The sequence below is a fragment of the Cnephaeus nilssonii genome, assembly GCF_951640355.1.
Source record: "Cnephaeus nilssonii genome assembly, chromosome: 12".
NCBI classification, from domain to species: domain Eukaryota; kingdom Metazoa; phylum Chordata; class Mammalia; order Chiroptera; family Vespertilionidae; genus Cnephaeus; species Cnephaeus nilssonii.
Window position 1 is genome coordinate 55,395,108 of NC_137083.1, and position 24,941 is coordinate 55,420,048.

The 24,941-nt window shown below is 38.3% G+C and overlaps 1 protein-coding gene across 2 annotated transcripts in view; it reads left to right on the top strand.

The window, feature by feature from the left end:
- The window catches only part of DGKI (diacylglycerol kinase iota), a gene marked incomplete at its 5' end in the record, with an annotated part of 400,686 nt that overhangs the window by 242,390 nt on the left and 133,355 nt on the right, over window positions 1-24,941 (top strand). For both annotated transcript variants that reach the window (XM_079786744.1, XM_079786745.1), the window contains 4 exons: window positions 1,144-1,199; window positions 2,102-2,164; window positions 6,339-6,412; window positions 7,934-8,045. In XM_079786744.1, coding sequence (XP_079642870.1) covers window positions 1,144-1,199; window positions 2,102-2,164; window positions 6,339-6,412; window positions 7,934-8,045 — 305 coding nt within the window. The remainder of the gene's footprint in view (window positions 1-1,143; window positions 1,200-2,101; window positions 2,165-6,338; window positions 6,413-7,933; window positions 8,046-24,941) is intronic.

Here is a 24,941-nt window from a genome sequence, read left to right on the forward strand (position 1 = left end):
AAAATAGCAGATGGCAAAAGATCGGCAGTGAGGAATGTAAGAAAATAATATTCCATTTAGATATTTTATAAATTCCTTGAATTCATATGAAAATTCTCTGACACAGGTTCTTGTTTAATCTTTTTGTTCCCCTCAACATAGATAACATATAGCAGCAAACTCAAAATTAAACCATTTGTCAGCTAGAACCTCTTCTGTCATAGGCCTGTGTCCATTCAGCCAGTGATCTGTATACATATATATACTGAGTGGCCAAATTATTATGATCTCTGAACGCATAATAATCTGGCCACTCAGTGTGTGTGTGTGTGTGTGTGTGTGTGTGTGTGTATGAGGCCCGGTGCATGAATCCGTGCATGGGTGGGGTCCGGCCAGCCTGGCCAGGGGGAGGGGACATGGGCGGTTGGCCGGCCTGCCTGCTGGTCGAACTCCTGGTTGAGGGGACAATTTGCATATTAGCCTTTTATTATATAGGATATACACTGAGTGGCCAGATTATTATGCATTCAGAGATCATAATAATCTGGTCATTCAGTGTATATATCCACTAAATCAAGTTATTTTTCAAGGCCTGTCACAAATAAGAGTGCAGATAGTAGTTAGGAGTTTTTGCAAAATCTGAAAGCAACTTCTCCATTAATTTTTATCTGAATTCCCCATATTTAATTACATTTGGAAGTGGATGCATAGTTTATGGAAGCCATGACCTATGGAGGTCAAAGCAAATAATCCCCCCTCCCTCTCCTCCTCTCTCCCCCTAACACCCCAGCCCTGTATCCCTGCCAACGCTCTATTCTGAATAGAGCCCAGAGTGTTTCAGCCTTTACTGTGCATGGGAATCACCTGGAGAGCTTGCTAAACCAGAGTCCTAAACCGCACACCCCAGGCATTCTAATTCCGCAGATATGGGGTAGCTCCTAATAATTTGCGTTTTTAACAATCTCCCGGTTGATGCTGATGCTGCCAAATTGTGGCTACATTTTGTAGCACTGGACAATGATGACCTCTGTCTGTCACTAAGGGGAAGATGATAATGAAGCTGGTGGGTGTATTGGATCTGTGAGGGGAGGAAGTGGGGATGCTAGTCTAAGTCACTACATTCAGTAAGGTCTCCGGAACAAAACTACCCCTTTCCTTTCACAGAAGCAAATCCAGAGAAATTCAACAGTCGTTTTCGAAATAAAATGTTCTATGCAGGGGTAAGTATATATTTTATTTTATAAATTATTACATATTATTTAATGCTAATTCACTGTTGGTCATACAGATGCTAACTGTACTAAAAATAATGGCATATACATTTCAGATGTTTACATGTAGGTCTATGTATGGTTCATGTTTAATATGTTGGTTTAAGAAGAAAAGTAAGGATGTCTGTCTTAAGTTAGTTGGCAAGAAGAGAGCTGGTGCCCATCATCTTTGAACCGAAAAGCTCTGAGACTCCATGTTGTTCTGAGGGGATGATATCCAGTGAGTAATGTGAAAAACAAACATCAGAGCCAACCTAGAGAATGGGAAATTAGGTAGACTGAAAAGTGTATGGGAAGTTTTGGGTAAGAATGCAGTTTTCACAGGGGTCCATATGCATCAGTGTCTGGATGAGAAATTGGTAAAGCACGGAATTATTTTATGGAAGTATATATGAGGTTAAAGGGGCAGCATATTTTTCTTTCTCCTCCTGCTGAAGGACATACCTGGGGGTGAATGGCTGGAAAGAAAAAAAATACCTCCAAAATATTGATATTAAAAATAATTGTGGTTTAAATTTATACCACTGGGTAGAGGGAATGGGAATATCAGAGTGAGGAAGCAAGACATTTCTCAGGGATGTCAATGGAGAAGTCAAAGTCAAAATAAGTTTTTAAACTGACTCTCGGAATTATCTAATTTTTTACTCTCCTACTGTGATCTTACATTTTCTTATAGGTTAAAGTTTGAAAACAAAAAGATTTCAACTTGACAGCCACTGCACTGCTTTATTTTGGATTCAGCAAATTATATTTTTGCTTATTTAGCATCATTAGAAACTATATAATACAGAAGCAGGGATTTGGCATAACCGTGTAATTAAGCTTTTTTTCTTTATATCCTTGTGGTATAGGCAGCGTTTTCTGATTTTCTACAGAGAAGCTCTAGAGATCTATCCAAACACGTTAAAGTTGTTGTAAGTACTGAATGTGTTGACTCGTCTCATTTGAATATGAATACGTATGCCACAAAAAAATGAACCCCAAATACCAGCTTATACTTAGCTTAATCAATGCTCTGCACAGAACCACAGAGATCATTTAGTGTCATTCATTCAGCCAATGTTTATGAGCATTTAACTGTGCCAGGCACTGTCTTTATTGCTGGGATGAAAATAAATAAGATGACTGGTTTCACTCCTGAATAAACACACAGTTCAGTCATGGAGAACAATATAATAAAGGTTGTCATTTAACTGTGTATGTGATAGGATGGTGGCCCAAAGGGAGACATGAAGGTTAACCATGGTGGGGTAAAGAGAAATCTTCAATAAAGAAAGGATGCTGAGCTGGGTCTCGAAGTAGTAAGGGATGCTCAACAAACAAATGTCTTTATTCCAGGATTGTCCGAGAAGTTTGCATTTTAGCATTTTAGAAAAGTGCTTTGCTCACTCTCTAACCTGGCCATAGTTCTCTCTCTCTTTTTTTTTAATCCTCACATGGTTTTATTGTTGAGAGAGAGAGAAAGAGAGAGAGAGAGAGAGAGAGAGAGAGAGAGAGAGAGAGAGATTGATTTATTGCCTCCCATATATGTCCCAACCCCAAGGATCAAACTTGCAACCTAGGTATGTGCCCTGACCAGGAATTGAACCTTCAACTTTTTTGGTGTGTGGGGTAATATTCCAACCAACTGAGTCATACAGCCAGGACCCTGGTCATAGTTTTTCATCTCTGAATGGATTTTTTTCTTGGTGCTTTTTCTTCCTGAGTCAGTATCCCAGGTTTTGACACACACTGCTTGGAGGCGAAGGTAAGTTCTCTTTTCTCTAGGAGATATATTTTGAAACAGCATATACTTAGTTATTAAGAAATACAGAAAATGTTTTCTCATGGTAATCATGTTAAAAGAAGGAATGAACATGCTGCACTTAATTGTATAAGTGAAGGCAAAAAGAAAGAGAAACATATATAAATGGGAAAGAAGAAATGGGAATGTAACAATGCTTGAATATATCCTGGTAAGATTAAGATAGAGTATGTGACAAGAAGGGGCAGAATGAAAGATATCCATGAAAGTAGATAAAGATATATACACTTAAGCTAATGGGTGTATAGAGGAACACACAGAAGCATAAGAAGATGCAAATTTGTAAATTTTGTAATTCCCAGAAAAACATGAGACATGAATCCCTGAAATCAGTTGAGACCAGAGACAGAGGCCTTTACCACTAGTGCTAGAACCCTTGCATTACGTCTCAGTTCTCATGCAGTAAAAATGAAAAGCAGGTATGTTTTAGTAGGAGCAACTCTTGAAAACGAAAACATTGCCTTCTTAAAGGTAGAAACAAGAAAGACACACGGTCCGTCGACTTCTAAGGATCTTTATTTTGATCCTTACTTCAAGCTTCCCTTATTTCTTCAGCTGCCTACAAGCCGGCCCCAAATGAACTTTCCTGTTCTTTCCATTATTTCTCACATTTAGAGGAACATCAACAGTACCTCCCTAGAGAGCCAATGAGCAGTGGGCAGTGGCCATCTTGAATGACATCCACTGTTCATGTGAGCTGCATTGAAATTAAACTCGGTATACTTCCTAACCACTAGAGAGTTTTGCTCCCATGCCAGCCAGTCCTCTTGATGATAAATGTCTGATACATGAATGGCTATCTAGCAGGGATTAAAAGAAGATTGCAAGAAGTCAAGGTGGCAGCCAAATAAGAAAGACTTAATATCAGTTTGTACATGTAATATTTCAGGTGAATTGGTTTATGTAATATTTCAGGTGAATTGGTTTATCATATCTTTTTTTTTTGTTTTTTGTTTTTAATCCTCACTTGAGGATATTTTTTCTATTGTTTTACAGCAAGCATGTCAAACTCGCGGCCCACAGGCTGCATGCCATGTTTATTTGGCCTGTGTTAGCCTTTGAGTTTGACATGCTTGTTTTACAGGGAGTGTGGAAGGCAGGGAGGGAGAGAGACACAGAGAGAGGGAAACACCTGAGAGAGACAAATTGATTGGTTGCCTCCTGCATGCTCCCCGGCCCAGGGAGAGGAGTGAACCCGCAACCCAGGTACATGCCCTTTATGGGGAATCAAACTTGCAACCCTTTGGTGCATGGGCCAATGCTCTAACCCCTTGCACACTGGCCAGGGTGATCATATCCTTTTTTATGAGGAGAAAATACAGAAACTAAGTCTGGACATTTGGGATTCAGTCCTAGGTCTCTTTGTATGAAGTATATGACTGTGGGGGAATCATCGAACCTTCCAGAAAAGTTTACTTTCTTCATTTAAAACAGGCATAGCAACACATGTCTTTAAAGTGACAATTACTGATCATTGTGCTGTGACGCAGAGGATATTTCTCCAATGAGGTCACTGTATGCTCTCTTGAGTGTGAGATAGGAAGGATGGAAAGTTAGCTAGCACAATTAGATGTACATATCACAACAGAACATCTTGTCTTTGCCAAGGGTAAAGTCAGTGTTTCTGAGGCAATAGATAATGATCTCTTACATAAATGTAAAATGTGTGTATAAATACTAGACAAGAAAAACAGAGGACAGTAACACAAACCTGCATAAGGCTTCATTTGCCCTACTTCTGTTTTCTTCTTATTGTGTTGACATAAATATGTAAGCTTGTCCACAAGGACATATTTTACAGGTAGGTATTTTCCTTTGTATGTGAAGTAAGGAAAAAGTTGAAAACTGCTGTTCTAAGGAGTTGTAAATTTAAATGCAATAAAATGTAAGGAAGCTGTGTAAAGCATGATATATCATAAGGTGCCCAATCGTCATATAATTTGATGACTGCCCAGAATCACTGACATGCTTCCCAGTAGAAAAAAGTTGAAAATGAAAAAATGATTTGTTTTAAATACAATAACAGTTAGTATGGGTATTTTTTCTGAATGCAACAATACTACTTTGCATGCTATTAATGTATCACATTCTATTTTTTTTAATTTTAGCTGCTTACAACACTCAATGTTGATAGTTTAAGATGCCTACATTTTTTTCCATTGGTGTAGTTATCTATCAATTCATTTCAAGTCCTTAAATAAATTGGGAGACTTCATGTTTGCTTAATATCTGAGAATATTGTAAAAACACCTTCAATCAATGTCTAGAATATGATTCCTATCTAAATAGCATTTTAAATACTTTATTTAGGACTGTGACATTTCCTGGAAACAACTTTTGTGAATGCTCAGGAAAATTAAGCTGTATTAAGATCATCTGGGAAAAGAGAGAGACACCCTTGACCGCTAGCAACTCCTCCTAAAGAAATCTTTAAAAGTTTGCCCACAGCTTGTCATGTTTTACTGTTCTCCTCACTGGAGAAGATGTTGGGGAAATTTTGTGATGAGGGTGTAAAGAGAGCAAATATAAAAGCAGGCTTTATACCTTTGACATTGGGAAGTCTATAGCCATGACTAGTTTTCCTCTTTTGACTTTTGTCACCGGGGTAAATGAGAAAGGGGAATAAAGCTTTTTCTTTGAAAGTCAGAGAATACTCTCATGGAAAGCCCTAAAGATGAGGGAAGCCACACCAAAAGGTTTGAGGCCATGCCGGCCTGAGGCCCTTGAGACCCAGGGTCAAGTCCAAACTCCAGTAAAGCAGGTGATCTCAGAAGACCAAAGCTATAAGAGATTAATTTTTCAAGAGCTAATCATGAATGGAGATAATGCTAATTTATAATAGATACATTGTGAAAAGCTTGTCTTCCAAACAGTTTTCAAAGTATTGTGTTTAACATTTTCAAAATAAAATTTAATCACAAAAACCAAACCAAAGAAATCACATTCATGACTATTGTTTGAGTCAGAAGACTGTGGGGAAGGTCCCTACTGCCTCAACTTGAGCATCATTTTCTTTAGTTTTTTAATCATTTCTAGGTCTTTTAATGCTAATACTACAAGGCTGAATATCTAATAATAATCTAAGGTTAAGAATGATGGTAGTTCCTGTGTCTGGTAAAGCTATGAGCAGAATACATTTTCAGTCATGGTAATGGGCAATGACTTAAGCAGAGATTGGGCAATGGGAAGATCATATGTACTGTTGTCAACCTAGTATCTCTGGTCATTTTTTTAGACTTCTGACTATTTCAAAACCCTTGCTTTTTCTGCTTTGATTGTTTCAGTGTGATGGAACAGATCTCACCCCAAAGATTCAGGAACTGAAGTTCCAGTGTATAGTATTTTTAAATATACCCAGGTAAGCTCTGTTCATATGTTTCCTTGGTTTTATGTGAGCTCTATTTGACTTGAGGTTATCTGTTTTCATTATAGAAAATTTCCAGGTACAAACAATGAAAATCGGTTTTCTCAGTGGCTTACTAAAATTTTCTAGGTCTGATCATTCTGTTCTCCTACTTGGTTTGTTTAGTATTCTCTGTGGTAAGTGCTTTTTGTTTCTTTGGGGGCAAAATTTTTTTGCATGATATGGCATTCGTGGTCTATACTTATCCATTCTTGAGAACCCCAGGCATCCCTCTGGATTGGAACATTTAATTTAATTTAATTGTCAATTTACTGATCCCTCACCCCCCAAGAATGATAGACTTGAATACATTCCTGGCCTCAGTTTCCTGAAAGCTGTTAGGAAACCATCCAGCCTGATTTCAGGATGGAATTCATTCAAAATCATTGCCAGATGATTGCTTTGAAAAAATAGGATCAATTGGAATAGGATTTTCTAGCCAGGATGTGAACTCACTTTGGTGTTATTATATACCTCAGGAGAAAGGGGTGTTTGAGATTAACTACTCTCAAAATAAGCACATAGCTCAGTGGCATAACATTAGATTCTAGGCTCCCAAGCCAAGATGTTGGAAAGGATGGATCTGTGACCCTTTGTTATTTGCATCCAGACAGCTCAGACACAAACTCTGCAAATAAATGCTATTTAGACTGAATTTAATTAAACCAAGAATTGTATATAAATCTGTGGTTAGAAAACGATATTATAGTCCCTTGATTTTTTGGCAGTGCTTGGTAGAGTTACTTACAATTCTATTCCAGCAGTATTTTCATCTTAGTTGTTTAAACAGAAGACCTAGAATCTCAGGAAACATTAGCTTTCTTTCTTTTTCTTCCTGTTTTCTGTACATTCTCTCTTTCATTTTGCTTCTTTCTCTTCTCCCTTCTGGATTCCTAGTCCTCTCCTTTTCCATTTTTCTTTATTTCCCTTCCCCTTTCTAATATATTTTTTCATCCCTTCTTCACCCTTTCTTTCTTCTTCAGATAACCTTTCCCTTGTGTTGTGAGTGCTTATTCTTTTCATTATGTATACAATATTGTTCTGTAGGCACTTATTCTCTTAGTTATGTATATAATATTGATTGCTTACTCACTTCAGTTCCCTTCCCTTTTTCTACTGGCTGGCATGCATCTGTCTTCCTCCAAGACCAAATTCTGAAACCAACCATTGATAATTCACAGCATATCATAGAATGCAGACATATATGGACCGTAGAGTGATAGTATTGAAAAATAATGAATTAGGAGAACGTTGGGCATCGTGAAATGCTTTTGTCATAAGATCATGCTCATTTTAAGATTGATATTTTGAAGATAATGGTGAGTCCATTTCGTTTTCCTTTGGAAGGTGTGCACCAAGAACAGAAAACTGTTCTTCCACAAAATAAACATTGGATCTAACTATAAGTTCATCCCTAATGATAGTCATGAGAGGAATGGAATAAATTTAATTCTGCTCTTAATCTTACCTTTTCAGATATTGTGCTGGCACAATGCCCTGGGGGAACCCAGGGGATCACCATGATTTTGAACCTCAGCGTCATGATGATGGCTATATTGAAGTTATTGGATTCACCATGGCCTCTTTGGTGAGCAATACAACCATTAGAGAAAGATAAATACCATATGATCTCACTTATATGTGGAATCTAATGAACAAAATAAACTGATGAACAAAATAGAAACAGAGGCATGGATACATAGAACAGACTGACAGCTGTTGGTGGAGAGGACTGGATGAAAGAAGGTGAAGGGATTAGCCAAATAACATATAGGCATAACCCATAGACAGACAACAGTGTGGTGATGGCCAGAGGGAAGGGGGGCCGGGCTGGGTAGAGGTGGGCAAAGGCGGGGAAATAAAGTAAAAAAATTAAATAAATACACTGTATTTTAGCCACAGTTAGAGTTTTTCCATTTCATGGGACTTTTGGTATAATTTTTTCTTTATCAATTTATAAACTTTATGCAACATCAAGTTGCTTGCAGAACAAAAATTAATTCTTTATGTCACTAAGAAAATTGATGCACATTTGTTTGAGCTTCAAAAATAAATATTATTTGTTAATTTTCCTAATTAACTTTCTACCAGAAAAGAATGCAAAGTGTTCGTGTTAATTAAAAAGCATTTTGTCACAGACATATCCCAGCACGATGCAGAAACAGTGCCATTTGATATTTTTAGGTGTAAAGGAAAGTGATCATTTGCATATATTTTCAACTTTTCTTTTTAAGTATAAGATGGGTATCTCCTTTATCACAAAATTCTTGAATATAGAATGGCATCACTTTTGTAACATTAATATTCAATTTCCACAGTATTGAGATCACCTTGTATTTTCATTTTGTTTGCTTGAGTAAAAAATACGTTTATATCAAGTAAGTGTAATTTCAAGCAGGTTTTAGCATGTATTCAACTTACTTAATGATGAGGAAACCAATTAAAATTATGCTTATCATTATATCTGGTGTAAATCAGACCACACTATTAGTTTATAAAACAAATTAAAATAAAGCTTCTATTTGCAACCCTTGGTTAGTACTTGGTTTGTGCTATACCTTATGCTTGAAAGCAAGCAGCTTGTATTTCCTGTCCTAAACAAACTAGAATAGCCCTCTTTTTTACTCATCTCATGGATTTCAATCACTTCAAAATAATGAGACTTAATAGAATAACTTATTGTGACTCTGGCAACAATACCCATTACCTGAGATAGTGATGTTGCTGGTTAAACCTGCCATATTTAGAATGAAATGTTGTTAAGTGTAAAAGATTGGTTTGGGATTGATCTTATTTTCAGGACTGTAGCTCATGCACAGCTCTTTCTCTCAAATGATCTTTATGTTAATTATAGAAGACTCAGTCAGCCAGGAGCAAATAGGAATAAAGTTCAAGATGGACGTGTGCACGGACAAATTCTTGGAGTTGACCAAAAATGCCCCAAACCTGGACATGTGTGTTTTACTCATTCATTTATTCACTGGTTTAGTGAACATTTATTGAATGTGTACCACGTGCCCGAGCTTTCTAGTCCCCACTGTGTGGTAGAAAGCTGTCAGGGAATAATTATCTAAGAGAAGGTGATTGCTTACATAGGCTTGGGAGGGCAGGGAGAATATTAGACACTTCACCATTGCTCTCAGGATCAAAATCTAAATCTTTACTTGGCCCTGCAAGATTGTGTTTCTCTTTGATTCTCCTGCCTTTCCCACTGCCCTCTTTGTTTTCTTCCTAAGTAGCCTCTGTAGCTTTGGACATTCCTTGCTGCTTTTGCACCACAAGGCCATTGTACATGCTATCACTCTCTGAAACATTCCTTACTCGTCATTTTCTATAACTTTTCAGTCCATATTTGTGTCTGTTTTTTAACTAGACTTTTGGGGTTTGGGTTGTTTTTGCTTTTAGTTGTTTAATTAGCATCTGAACAGGAAAGAAAAGTCAGACTAAAATTGGGTAATTAGAGGAGAGTGTAATGGAGGGACTACAAATTGTGCACTAGGTTTATGAGAAGCAACAATGGATGGCGCTGTATTCCTGAGCTGAAGGTGCAAAAGCAAGTAAGCAGTCACCTGTACCAGAAAGAGAGCTGTTTGGCAAGGATCACCTGAGAGTCATATTTGCTAAGTGGAAGCAACCAGCCTGTGCCAACGTGGCAGGGAGGGAGCTGGGACAGAAAATACAGTGATCTCACTCTTCTTATCCTCCAGGCCTCCTGCTGGTGCTTCCCCATGGGGAAGTTTAATCAGAAGCTAGAGGACAGAGGAACCACTGATACAATGTAAATGGGTTAGTCTCACAGGGCCAAAAAGAGGGCCAAAAAGGGTAGAGTGCCAGCTGGGAGTGGCAAATGCTAGATATCCATCACTCCAGTGTATCCTTCCCTGACACACAGCAGAGAGCCTGCTACCCGTAGTTGACAATGAGTAAATGTGACAGAATGAATGAATTTTGCCAGGAGAAGCAGCATGGAACTTGACATTCTGGAAGAAAGGGAAATTTATATACACTTGGAAGTATGAGAGATCATGGTCCTCTGTGGGAATGATAATTAGCTTCATATAGTGTAAATGTAGGTGAAAAGTGAGAGTGATAGATGATGCTGAAGAGGCAGGCTGGGCCAGATCATGGAGTGCATTATAGAGTTTATGTAGGAGTTTTGACTTTATTTCAAGGTGCCTGGGGGAATTATTAAGTGTGCTTTTAAAATATTTTTTTAATATATTTTATTGATTTTTCACAGAGCGGAAGGGAGAGGGATAGAGAGCTAGAAACATTGATGAGAGAGAGACATCGACCAGCTGCCTCCTGCACACCCCCCACCGGGGGATGTGCCCGCAACCAAGGTACATGCCCTTGACCGGAATCGAACCTGGGACCTTCCAGTCTGCAGACCTACGCTCTATCCACTGAGCCAAACCGGTTTCGGCGCTTTTAAAATATTTGTTGTGGGGAAAGTTCAAAATAAACAAAGATGAAATAATATGTTGAACCCTCAGGTACCATCACTTAGCTTCTATAATTATCAATCCATGAACAATCTTATTCCTGTCCCCACCTATGACCTCTTTCCTTATATTGTTTTGAAGAAAATCTCAGGAATTATATCATTTTATCCGTAAATATTTTTAAATGTGTTTTTAAAACGTAGGACTTTCCTTTATGAACATCACATAATCTTCTCTAAAAAACATTAAAATAGTAGCATCTGACTATCACTAAATATCTACTCACTGCTCAAATTTCCATTTGTCTCACATATTCTTTTTGTTTTCTTATACTCTATTTGTTTGAATCAGAATCCAAATAAAATTCATTCATTGTGATTGGTTGATATGACTCTTAAGTCTCTGTAAGTCCCCACCCATCTCTTTTTCCCCCATTGACTTATTGAAGAAACCAGACTATCCTGTAAAGTTTCCTGGAGTCAGAATTGTGTTGATAACCATGAGGTATCAATTAACATGTTCTCTCATCCTTGTTTCCTCTAAGTTGATAGTTGGATCTAGATGAATCAGACATCCTCCCCAGCCCCCCGCAAATCTATTTTGTAGATAGTATTTTCTTTTTCCAAAATAGCATAGGTAATGCCTGGTTATCTCTCTCTTTTTTAAATAGTCTTTGATGATCAATGTCTGGATCCACAATTCACTGGGAGTTAAAAAGTTGATATTCTAATTTTATTCTTCCTCATTTATCGATTGGAATCTACATATATAAAAGCCTAAGCTACCGTTACCACTGATCAACTGAACAGCTGGTCGACTGGTCACTATGATGTGCACTGACCAGCAGGGAGCAGACGCTTAATGCAGGAGCTGCCCCCCCCCCCCCCCCCGGTAGTCAGTGCACTCCCACAGCCAACTTCCTGTGGCCAGCCAACCTCCTGCATTCCCTCCCCCTGACCGGCTCCAGTGGGCCCCAATCAGGACTGGGTGAGATGGCCCCAATCAGCCCCTATTGCCGGCTGGGCTGAGGGACCCTACCCGTGCACGAATTCATGCACTGGGCCTCTAGTATTTTTATAAAGGGAAATTTCTATTCACCTATTATTTTGTTACTTCTTTATATAGTTTGTGTCAGAAAAGCAGACTAAGTGATCTTTTTCTTTATTTGTGCATTTTAAAATAATAAGTTAGATCACTAGCATTTTCTGATGGTTACTGTGGTTATAGAATGACCTCAGATTTTGGGCACTTCTATCAAGAGTCTGGGTCTGTGTACCCTCCCCTTGAATCTGGGTGGACTTGTGAATACTTTGGAAATTGAATACAGTGGAAGTGCTTCTGTACAACTTTTGAGGCTGGATCATTAAAAATCAATTCAGTGTATGTGAAATATGGGCAATATTAATGGTCTCTAATTAATAGGAACTTTAGAAATTCAGGGTAATTGTTACTTAAAATGTCTCACTGCTTCATTCATTTAATATCAGTCATGAATGTTTATTGAAAATTTGTTGAACCCACAAATACTTTATTGAATCCATAAATGACACTCCTCCAGGTAAAACCATTTTGAAATGAACCAAAACAAAATGCCCATAGTACTCAGTGTGCCCACAGTTCTGTGTTGTGGGGTTAGGTGAAGGAGTAAACAAGCAACCACAGTCTGATGTGATAAATTCTAGGAGAAAGGCATGAGTGAGGATGGAAAGGAGGACTGAGAGCAGAATAGTGTTTATAAAATGGGACGTCAGCAAAGATTTCCCAGAGGCGGCAGGAGTCTCTGAGTGAGAGTCCAATGGCCATTTCATGGAGGGACTAGCCTAGGAGATATGTGTGCTAGAACTGCTAATGGTATTCAGGGTGACAATACACATGGTGAATTACGATATAGATATGGAGACAGGGTAGAAATAGTAGTTTTTAATTAAATTTATTGGGGTGACAGTGGTTAATAAAATTATATATCATACATCATCCGTACATTGCATTGTGTGCTCACCACCCAAAGTCAAGCCTCCTTCCATCACTATACACTTGACACCCTCTACCCTTCAGTACACCTGCCCCCTTTGTGTCTGGTGACCACCATACTGTTGTCTGTGTCTATGAGTTTTTGTTTGTTCATCTATTTGTTGCTTTCAATTTTATATCCCACAAGTGAGTGAAATCATATGGTTCTTGACTTTTTCAATCTTAGCATGATATTATCAAGATCCATCATGTTGTCGCAAATGACAGTATATCATCTTTTCTTATGGCTGAGTAGTATTCCATTGTGTATATGTACCACACCTTCTTTATCCTGTTATCTATTGAAGGACACTTTGGTTGTTTCCACGTCTTGGCCACCTTGAATAATGCTGCAATGAACATAGAGGTGCATATGTCTTTGTCAATAAATGTTTTCAATTGGGGGGGCGTAGATACCCAGAAGAGGGGTTGCTGTGTCATATGTAAACTCTATTCTTAATTTTTTTAGGTACCTCCAAACTGTTTCCCATAGTGACTGTACCAATTTACATTCCAACCAGCAGTGAATGAACATTCCTTTTTCTCCACAACCTCTCCAACACTTACTACTTGTCTTGATTATAGCCATTCTGACAGGTGTGAGGTGACATCTCATTGTAGTTTTGATTTGCATTTCTCTACTAGAGAAGTTGAGCATCTTTCCATATATTTGTTGTCATTTGTATGTCTTCTTGAGAGGGGTGTCTGTTCAGGTCCTCTGCCCATTTTGTTATGTTTTTTTTTTTAAACTGTTAATGGGTAGGCTGAGGGAGATGGTGTAAGACAGGATCAGATTTGTGGTCTAGAAGGGTTACCTGCACGTCAGTGTGAAGTGTGACCAGAATTTCTACAGCAGGGGATAGGTAGACAAATCAGAACATTGACACCAAAGTCCAGGTAAAGAAACAAGGAGAGGGAAAAGCCTGAAGTAAAAAAGTGGTCATGCAGATGGAAGGTATTGATATATTCAAGAGTTATTTATAGTGACTTATTGTGAAGCATGAAAAGGGGATATAAATAAATCTGGATGCCTAGCATAAGCCATTAGGTAAAGGGTGAATATATTACATAAGGTAGAAAATATGAAAGATATTATTGTCAAAAGATGAACTCTGTTTTACATAAGTTAAATTTAAAGCCCTGTGAGACATCTAAGAAGATAGAGAAAGGGACAATTTGAAATATATATGTAGAGCTCAGGAGATCCTTCCAGTGTTTTGGGGGGATTTATCAAATTCCCCTCTTTCTCATCCTATTATTAGTAAGCAAGGGAGAAAAATAATAGTAGGTGGGAGTTGGTGAAGAGAAAACAGAATCCTTAAATTATGTCAGTTATTTTTTTCTTTATGATATGACTAATGTATGTATGTGATATGTGTACTAGCTAGTATGTGTGATTGAATCTTAGATTCTAGTGACTATAGGTTGCTTCCAAGTTAAAAATTTTTTTTCCTAGAAAAAACTGAGTTAAACGTAGTTTATATGGTTCAGTTTGAAGATCCTATGCTCTTTAAATAATATTGGCATATATTTCCATGTTTTTATACAAGTGTTACCTTATGACTCCTATGGTAGTACACTATACTTGTTTTATTCAAGATAAAATAATTTTGTTTTTAGTCTTTCAATTTCAGGAAACCATTATATTGATTATGTTTCTGAGAAAGTAAATTATTTGAAAACTCATACATCTGTGTAAGATGATTATATAAACAGAAGAATGTACTTATTTGGGCATATGTGTGTATTCAAAATATTCAGAGTGGTACTTTAAGAAAGACTTGAAATAGAATTACTGGAATGGCAAAAAAAAAATGTTTCTTTTAGACTCTTTATCTTGTAATTGCAAAATTCAAAGCAGAAGTCTTCAATTCATTTTACTGGTTGATATGCATTCTTACTAATTAAGATGACTCTTCATTGGGTGCTTGGTAATGTGATTACCTTTTAAGATTCGACACAGACCACAATCAGACATTGTAATTTATATTTTTTTCTGCCACAATTTTCTGCCATTATAGTTATGTAGGTCCTTTCATGTTGAGTCTGTTTCAAAATAATTTAAAACTTTGCAAGACAGTTCAAAGCCTTATTCAGATTGGGAAATTGGGAGAGTCTAATTTACTATGTGGTTGAAATCCAAAGATTTCAGTCTTCTAAACTTTGAAGAAAGCATAGCCAGCTTTCTTTTTGTTAATTGAAATTAAAATATGTAGGCTCTTTTATATTTATGAATTAGAAAAGCAAAAGGCTATTCAGGAAGAAAAATTGCATGGAGAAGTTCCAGGGTTGAAGTTGTACACATGCCAGATAATACAATATTTTGGTGTGTTTTTTTAAGAAAAAAAAAGTTAAATGTTTGCTTAGTTTGATAATATAAACAGATGTGGAGGAACTAAATGTAAAAATATAGTCATAATCACATGATTCATAACTATTAACCTTTTTATGTGTTTCCTTCCAATTGATTTATTTCTATGTTTTCAAACATACAGGAAACCATATTATTATAAGTAAAACTCATGCTACAATTATATTTCCTTGACTTCTTATGTTGTTCAAGACCTCTAATATTATATTGAAAACTTTTGTTACTAGTGAATAACATTGTCCCTTGAAAGGAATGCTTCTAAATTTTCTTTACTCTAAATAATATTTTTTTCTGTGTGTTTGTACCAAGATTATGTTTATCATTTTAAAAAGTCATGTTGCATTTCTAGTTTTTTTAAAAACAACTTTCTATGCTGAAAGGCACTAAATTATTATTCGTCCTGCATCTTTTGAGATAATAATATGGTTTTTCTCATTTAAGCCACAATGTGGTGAAATCACAATGATTTATTTTCAGCCCTGTTAAACTTTATTATATCTTTAGCTATCCTCTTTTTAATTTTATCTTCTTACATTATAAAAAGGTAATATTTAAATTACCATCACTCCGCTACGCCCACAATTGGGCCAGCGGGTGACACAGGGGGCAGGACTCGGGGTGGCTGGGGTGGTGATTGGGCCGGCAGGACGCTGAGCTCGCCTTGCACGCGAGCTCAGCGTCTGCGCCATGGCTGTGCTGCGGCACAGACAGGCCTCTGGGGCAGGAGCCAGCGTTTTGGAGGTTTGGAGGCGGCGGGGGTGGGGGGCAGGCGGCGCGGCTCCGCGGGGAGGAGTCTGGTGGCAGTTGGGCCGCCGGAGCATGCAGCCCCAGCCTTCCTGGGCCGGAGGCAAAGGCAAGACCCCGGCCTGAGCTCTGGCCGCAGGAGGACCACGCCCCCGCCCCGCCTTGCCCTAGGGGCCCAGGGACTTCGGAGCTGCCCACCAGTGGACAGACAGCTTACACGTGCATGATTAAATCATGCACTGGGCTTCTAGTCTTTAAATAAAAAAATAGTTTTATTTTCTATTTTTTGTTGCTTAGTCTTATAAGACTACCGTGTTAGTCATAAAGAACAAAACCAACCAAGATTTTAGTATTGTTGGCTATCTCCGTTGCTTATTCCCAGGGTCACTGATTTTTGTCTTGGGCATTTTGTTACAGGAATGAGGCTGGGAGGCAGGGCTGGCAGCAGTGGTAAGAAAGGAAGGAGAGGACTTGGCCTTGCTTCTTGTCTTCCACAAACCAGGACTGTCCATCCTTTTTCTCTGACAGCAAGTAGAATGAGGACTTAAGTAGGAAGGAGGATACAGCTTGAAGGGAGATGGAGAAAGGCATGCCAGGGGGAAGTATATATAGTGCGGAAAGATAGGAAATCTCAAGCCGTTCTTGGTCTGACACCAATAAATGGCAAAGGATGCAGTGAGCTCAGGGGCTGTCTTTGCTTTCCTCTGTAGTCATGTGCTACCGGAAAGGCAGTATTGGAAGTTTTCACCAGAGGAACACCTGCAGTTGAACAGATAATCGAGTGTCCGTCATTAATAAACCAATGTACTATTATCAGTAAATGATTCATTTAGCAAATCATGGGAATGTTTCTGGCTGTTAGGGCCTGTGCCTTAAAAAGATGTTAAGCCTAGACAAATCTGAGTGATGAAAAATAACTATTTCTTATAAGTATTTAAAAAATTACCTTTAACTTGTTCCAGAAGTAATTTAATGTGGCTGTACTCTGAATGGTTTGCCTCAAAACAAGAAAAGTTCTATTGGGATGGTATTCACAAATTACCTGAATGATGGGGGAAATGTGTAGCTAGTGATGGACAGTACTTCGAATAAAGCACTTTTGATGTTTCTCTTGAAATTATCATGTTTACTTTGATTACAAAATCTGAATTATTAACTGGTACACCTGGTAATAGAATTGTCTATGCTGAAAAGCTAATTCTGGTCATTCCTTTTGCTCCTGTACAGTGATCTGGGATTGATTCTGAAATACCAATGGGACTGCCTTTGACAGCTATTTACCTCTTTTGTTTGTGGTGTTTGCTGTTGTTCTATTGTGAGGCTGAGAATATGGCTTCAACATGCTCTGCAGTACTGTGTATACCTTTCGATACCAAGAGATTGGAAACTAGTTAAGCAATTTTCAGCCCTGTTAAACTCAGAGGAGTAAGTTCTTACCTAGTAGGCTCTGCCTTTTTATCATCAGGCCTAGTCAAGGTTGGGGGTGGGGAGGGGGAAGGAAGTAAATGGGATTTTCTTTAGTGGATAAAAATATACAGTTTTGTCAGATAAATATTGGGCTGAAAAATAGAAGGCAAAGGAAATATATTGGAAAAGTTCTGGAGATGAGATAGTGGCTCAAATTCACAGATTAACTTTAATGGGTCGTTGAAGTACAGCCAGAAAGAACTTTCAGCTGAATAACAGAGGGTCAGGAAATAGGCCAAAAGGAATTTTAGTACCTAAATTCTCACTGCATTCTCCTCTGCTTTCTCATTCTCTCCCTAATTGAATAAAATTGTATGTAAAGGACAAAATTGAGTGTTTTAATATCAAAGATGTTCAGTAAGTTCTTTACTTTTCCATTATTATTCTATTTTCTTTCCCCCATTCATTCCCTTGTGTTCCATTTCTCTTTGTATTTATAGACAAGCAGGTTTCTACTGTTAAAATTAATGCAAGTGCAAAAATAATTCAAAATATCAGATAAATACAAATATCTGGCAAGCAAGTGGAAGTTGACTTCACAAATCAATTAACAAGGTTTCTTCCCCATTCATAGCGATGAGACATATGGAAACAAGTGGACAGTATGTATGTTTTTATTTTTTGTTTTTAAGTAAACCTTTTAGATTTAGGGTTAGAGTTAGTATCTGATTCTTTTTAAAAGTTTTCTTAATTGTAAATTGATACTCGAAATGCATTGTAATATAACCTTATTGGAAAACTATTTAGCAGTATCTACTAAAGTCAAGTGTATATCTAAACTCACGGCATAGCAGGTCTACTCATTGTATGTACTCAAGAGAATATGGGTCCACCAAGAGATACATACCAGAAAGTTTAAATCAATAAACAAATGTTTACCAGCAGATCAGATAAATCCATATATTATTCAAAATGTTATTCAAAAATAATGATGAGCAAATGATGTAATAAGAATATATATTGTATGATTTATTTTATATGAAGTTCAAATTCAAGTAAATTGAATCTATGGTGATAGAAGTCAGAATAGTGGTTACCAACTGATTGGTGGGAGGAGTGTAAGTAGATTGGAAGGGGCACATGAAAACCTCTTGGTTGCTGTGAATTGTCCACAGCTTGATCTGGATGGAGATCCCCATATGTATAAAAACATATTCATCAAAAGCAGGAGGAAAGCCTAAGGGAGCTTCGGGACAACATGAAACGAAGTAACATGTGTATAATAGGGCTGCCAGAAGGACAAGAAGAGCAGCAGGGTTTAGAAAATCTATTTGAAGAAATAATGACAGAAAACTTCCCGGATATGGGAAAGATAAAAGTTACGCAAGTAAAGAGAGTCCCAAGCAGGATCAACCCCAAAAGACCCACACCAAGACATGTCATAATTTCAATGGCAAATATAAATGATAAAGAGAGAATCCTAAAGGCGGCAAGAGAGAGACAGAGAGTTACCTACAAAGGAACACCCATCAGATTGTCAAATGATTACTCATCAGAAACACAACAAGCTAGAAGTGAATGGAAGGAGGTATACAAAGTGTTGCAAAGCAAAGGACTGAATCCAAGAATACTATATCCAGCAAGACTATCAATCAAAATTGAAGGGGAAATCAGGAGCTTTGCAGACAAAAAAAGCCTCAGGGAGTTTATCACCACCAAACCAGCAATGCAAGAATTGCTAAAGGGAATACTGTAAAAAGAAGAAATAAACAGGTAAGAAGGAATACAGACACAAAAATAGATATGACTGCAAACAAATACCTTTCAGTAATAACTTTAAATGTAAACGGACTAAATGCTCCAATCAAAAGACATCGAGTAGCTGAATGGATAAAAAAACACGACCCATGTATATGCTGTCTACAAGAGACCCACCTCAGAACAAGAGACTCACACAGATTGAAAGTGAAGGGATGGAAAAATATCTTTCAGGCAAACGGAAATGAAAAAAAAGCAGGAGTAGCAATACTTATATCTGACAAAATAGACCTCAAAGTAAATGCCATAACAAGAGATAAGGAAGGCCACTTCATAATACTAAAGGGAGAAATCCAACAAGAAGAAATAATTCTGGTAAACATATACGCTCCCAATATAGGAGCACCCAAATACATAAAAAAACTCCTGGAGGATATCAAGGGAGAGATTAATAGCAATACAATCATAGTAGGAGACTTTAATACCCCACTATCACCACTGGACAAATCCTCTAAACAAAAAATCAGCAAAGAAACAGCAATCTTAAATGACTCACTAGACCAGATGGAATTAATTGACATCTTCAGAACATTTCACCCCAAAGCCACAGAATATACATTCTTCTCAAGTGCACATGGGTCATTTTCAAAGATAGACCATATGCTGGGTCACAGGCAAAATCTCTTCAAATTCAAGAAGATAGAAATTATATCAAGCATCTTCTCAGATCACAGTGGCATAAAACTGGAAATCAACTACAATAAATACAATCCAAAGAAATCAAACACATGGAGACTAAACAGCATGCTATTAAACAAGGACTGGGTCACCAGAGAGATCAAGGAAGAAATAAAAAACATCATGGCAACAAATGACAATGAAAACACAACAATCCAAAATCTATGGGACACAGCGAAAGCAGTCTTGAGAGGGAAGTTCATAGCTCTACAAGCCTATTGCAAAAAACAAGAAACAATGGTAACAAATTACTTAACCCTACAACTCAAAGAGCTAGAAAAAGCGCAGCAAGAAAAGCCCAGTGTAACCAGAAGGAAGGAAATAACAAAGATCAGAGCGGAGATAAATGACATAGAGACCAAAGAAACAATACATAAGATCAACAAAACCAAGAGCTGGTTCTTTGAAAGGATAAACAAGATTGATGGACCTCTAGCCAGGCTCACCAAGAAGCAAAGAGAGAGGACCCAAATAAACAAAATCAGAAATGAAAGAGGTGAAATAACAACAGACCCTGCTGAGATACAAAGGATTGTTACAAAATACTACGAACAACTCTATTCCAACAAACTGGACAACCTGGAGGAAATGGACATATTCCTAGAAAAATATAACCTTCCAAAAATCAATCAAGAAGAATCTAAACAGCTCAATAGGCCAATAACTATGGACGAAATTGAAGCAGTCATCAAAAAGCTTCCGGCAAACAAAAGCCCGGGGCCTGATGGCTTCACAGGAGAGTTTTACCAAACATTCAAGGAAGAACTAAAACCTATCCTCCTCAGACTATTCCAAAAAATTCAAGTGGAAGGAACACTTCCAAGCTCCTTCTATGAAGCCAGCATCACCCTAATACCAAAACCAGATAAAGACAACACAATGAAAGAGAATTACAGACCAATATCCCTCATGAACATAGATGCCAAAATCCTCAACAAAATTCTAGCAAATCGGCTCCAGCAGTACATCAGAAAGATCATACACCATGACCAAGTAGGATTTATCCCAGGAATGCAAGGATGGTACAATATCCGCAAATCAATAAACGTGATACATCACATAAACAAATTGAAAGATAAAAATCACATAGTCATATCAATTGATGCAGAAAAAGCATTTGACAAAATCCAACACCCTTTCTTGATAAAAACTCTCAACAAGGTGGGAATAGATGGCTCATACCTCAACATAATAAAAGCTATATATGATAAACCCACAGCAAACATCATACTCAATGGACAAAAACTAAAAACATTTCCCCTAAGAACAGGAACAAGACAGGGATGCCCACTCTCACCACTCCTGTTTGACATAGTACTGGAAGTATTAGCCATTGCAATTAGACAAGAAGAAGAAATAAAAGGCATCCAAATTGGAAAAGAACAAGTAAAGCTGTCTTTATTTGCAGACGACATGATATTGTACATAAAAAATCCGAAAGATTCCGTCAAAAAACTAATAGACTTAATAAATGAATTCGGCAAAGTAGCAGGATACAAAATTAACGCCAAGAAATCTATGGCCTTTCTATACACCAATAGTGAACTTACAGACAAAGAGACTAAAAAGGCAATCCCATTTACCATCGCGCCAAAAAAATTAAGATACCTAGGAATAAACTTAACTAAGGAGGTAAAAGACCTATACACGGAAAACTACAGGACACTGAAAAAAGAGATAGAGAAGACGTAAACAGATGGAAGAACATACCATGTTCATGGATTGGTAGAATCAACATCATTAAAATGTCCATACTACCCAAAGCAATCTATAGATTCAATGCACTCCCCATTAAAATACCAACGGCATATTTCACAGACCTTGAAAGAACTCTCCAAAAATTCATCTGGAATAAAAAAAGACCCCGAATAGCCACAGCAATCCTGAGAAAGAAGAATAAAGTAGGAGGGATCTCAATACCAGATTTCAAGCTGTATTACAAAGCCACTGTTCTCAAAACAGCCTGGTACTGGCACAAGAACAGACATATAGATCAATGGAACAGAATAGAGAATCCAGATATCGACCCAAACCACTATGCTCAATTAATATTTGACAAAGGAGGCATGAACATACAATGGAATAAAGACAGTCTCTTCAATAAATGGTGTTGGGAAAATTGGACAGATACATGCAAAAAAATGAAGCTTGATCACCAACTTACGCCATACACAAAAATAAACTCAAAATGGATACAGGACTTAAACATAAGACGGGAAACCATAAAAATACTAGAGCAATCCACAGGCAGCAAAATCTCAGACATATGCCAAAAGAAATTCTTCACTGACACTGCTCCTAGGGCAGTGGAAGCTAAAGAGAAAATTAACAAATGGGACTACATAAAAATAAAAAGCTTTTTCACAGCAAAAGAAACCATCAACAAAACAACAAGAAGGCCCACTACATGGGAGAACATATTTGCAAATGGCATCACTGATAAAGGTTTAATCTCCAACATCTACAGGCAGCTTATGCAACTTAATAAAAGGAAGATAAATGATCCAATAAAAAAATGGGCAACAGACCTAAATAGAATCTTTTCAAAAGAAGACAGAAGGAAGGCCAAGAGACACATGAAAACATGCTCAACGTCACTAATGATCCGAGAGATGCAAATCAAAACAACAATGCGGTACCATCTCACACCTGTCAGAATGGCTATCATCAACAAATCAACAAACGACAAGTGTTGGCGAGGATGCGGAGAAAAAGGAACCCTCGTACACTGCTGGTGGGAATGCAGATTAGTGCAGCCACTGTGGAGAACAGTATGGAGTTTCCTCAAAAAACTGAAAATGGAACTCCCATTTGACCCAGTAATCCCACTCCTGGGAATATATCCGAAGAAACTAGAAACACCAATCAGAAAGGATATATGCACCCCTATGTTCATAGCAGCACAATTCACCATAGCTAAGATTTGGAAACAGCCTAGGTGCCCGTCAGCAGATGACTGGATCAGAAAACTGTGTTACATCTACACAATGGAATACTATGCTGCCATAAAAAAGAAGGAATTCTCATCATTTGCAGCAACCTGGATGGAATTGGAGAACATTATGTTAAGTGAAATAAGTCAGTCAATGAAAGAAAAATACCACATGATCTCACTCATTTATGGATAATAAAGAACATTATAAAATTGAACAAAAAGATAGATACAGAGACAGTAAAGCATCAAACAGACTGTCAAATTACAGGGGGAAGGTTAGGGAGAGATGGGGGAGATAAGAGATCAATCAAAGGACTTGTATGCATGCATATAAGCATAACCAATGGACGCAAAACTCTGGGGGGTGAGGGCATATATGGGAGTGGGTTGGGGGGGCAATGGCAAGATATGTACACGTATAATACCTTAATAAAAAAAAATTGGAAAAAAAATAATAAGTAAAAAAAAATAAAATAAATAAAAACATATTCATCAAGCTGTATAATATTATTTGGGTACTTGATATCAGTTATAACCAAATGTACATTGTATGAGTTTCATTTACCTGTAAAAAGTAAATGATACTCTCTCTATATATATATAGGGTGCCCCCCCCAAAATGTATACCCACTAAACAGCTGATAGCTCAATTGATGTTTCTCTTTTTTTCACATTTAACCCATTGGAATTAATAATTATTCAAAGTGTGTTTACATTTTGGGAGGGCACCTGTATATATATATCCTACCTAATAAAAGAGTAATATGCAAATTAACCATCACTCTGCTATACCCACCAGCCATGCCCACCAGCCAATCAGAGCGAGTATGCAAATAAACCCAACCAAGATGGCTACAGCCACAGAGAGCAGGAGGGAGGCTTGGGTTTCCCAGGCAATGAAGGAAGCCAAGCTTTCCGCCTGCCCTTGCTGGCCTAAGCCTCCACTCAAAGCTACAAAGTTTCAATTATAGAAGGTAAACAAATCCAAACAGAAATGGTGGCAGCCGCAGAGCTGGAAAGAGTGGGAGGCTAGGGTTGCCCCAGCAATGGAGGAAGCAAAGCTTTACGCACACCCTGGCCGGCCCAGGCCTCCACTCCAGGCTACAAAGTTTCAATTGTAGAAGGTAAATAAATTCCAGATACCAGGGCCTCCGCTTGGGTCGCCAGGGGGCGTGGCTGGCCTGCAAACCACCACAGGCCCCTCGCTCAGGCCGCCCCATGCCCCAAGGGAACCCCCACCCTGATCCGGGACACCCTTCAGGGCAAACCAGCTGGCCCCCACCCGTGCACCAGGCCTCTATCCTATCTAATAAAAGAGTAATATGCATATTGACCATCACTTCAACACACAAGATTGCTGTCCCCATGTGGTCAAAGATCCTGCCCCCATGTGGACACAAGATGGCCAGCAGGGGAGGGCAGTTGGGAGGGACCAGGCCTGCAAGGGAGGGCAGTTGTGGGCGATCAGACAAGCAGGGGAGCCAGTTGGGAGGCACCAGGCCTGCAAGGGAGGGCATTTGGAGGCGATCAACCCTGCAGGGGAGGGCAGTTGGGGTGACCAGGCCGGCAGAGGAGGGAAGTTGGGGGCAAACAGGCTGTCAGGGGAGCAGTTAGACATCAATCAGGCTGGTATGGGAGTGGTTAGGGGGTGATCAGGCTGGCAGGCAGAAGCAGTTAGGGGCAATCAGGAAGGCAGGCAGGCAAGCAGTTGGGAGCCAGCAGTCCTGCGGACTGAAGTGTCCCGGGTTTGATTCCGGTCAAGGGCACATGCCTGGGTTGCAGGCTCGATCCCCAGTAAGGGGCGTGCAGGAGGCAGCTGATCAATGATTCTCTCTCATCAGTGATGTTTCTATTATTTCTTCCTCTCCGAAATAAATAAAAATATATTTTTTAAACAAAGAAGAAAATTAACCAAGAATGGTCTATTTAAATATGAGTATATTTAATCTGTAATATATATTTAGTATAATATATATTTACATTTAAATATATATTTGGACTTTTAAGAACACAAGAGTTAAGGGTGCCAATCCCCACATGGTCAAATATCCATGTATAGCTTTTGGCTCCCCCAAA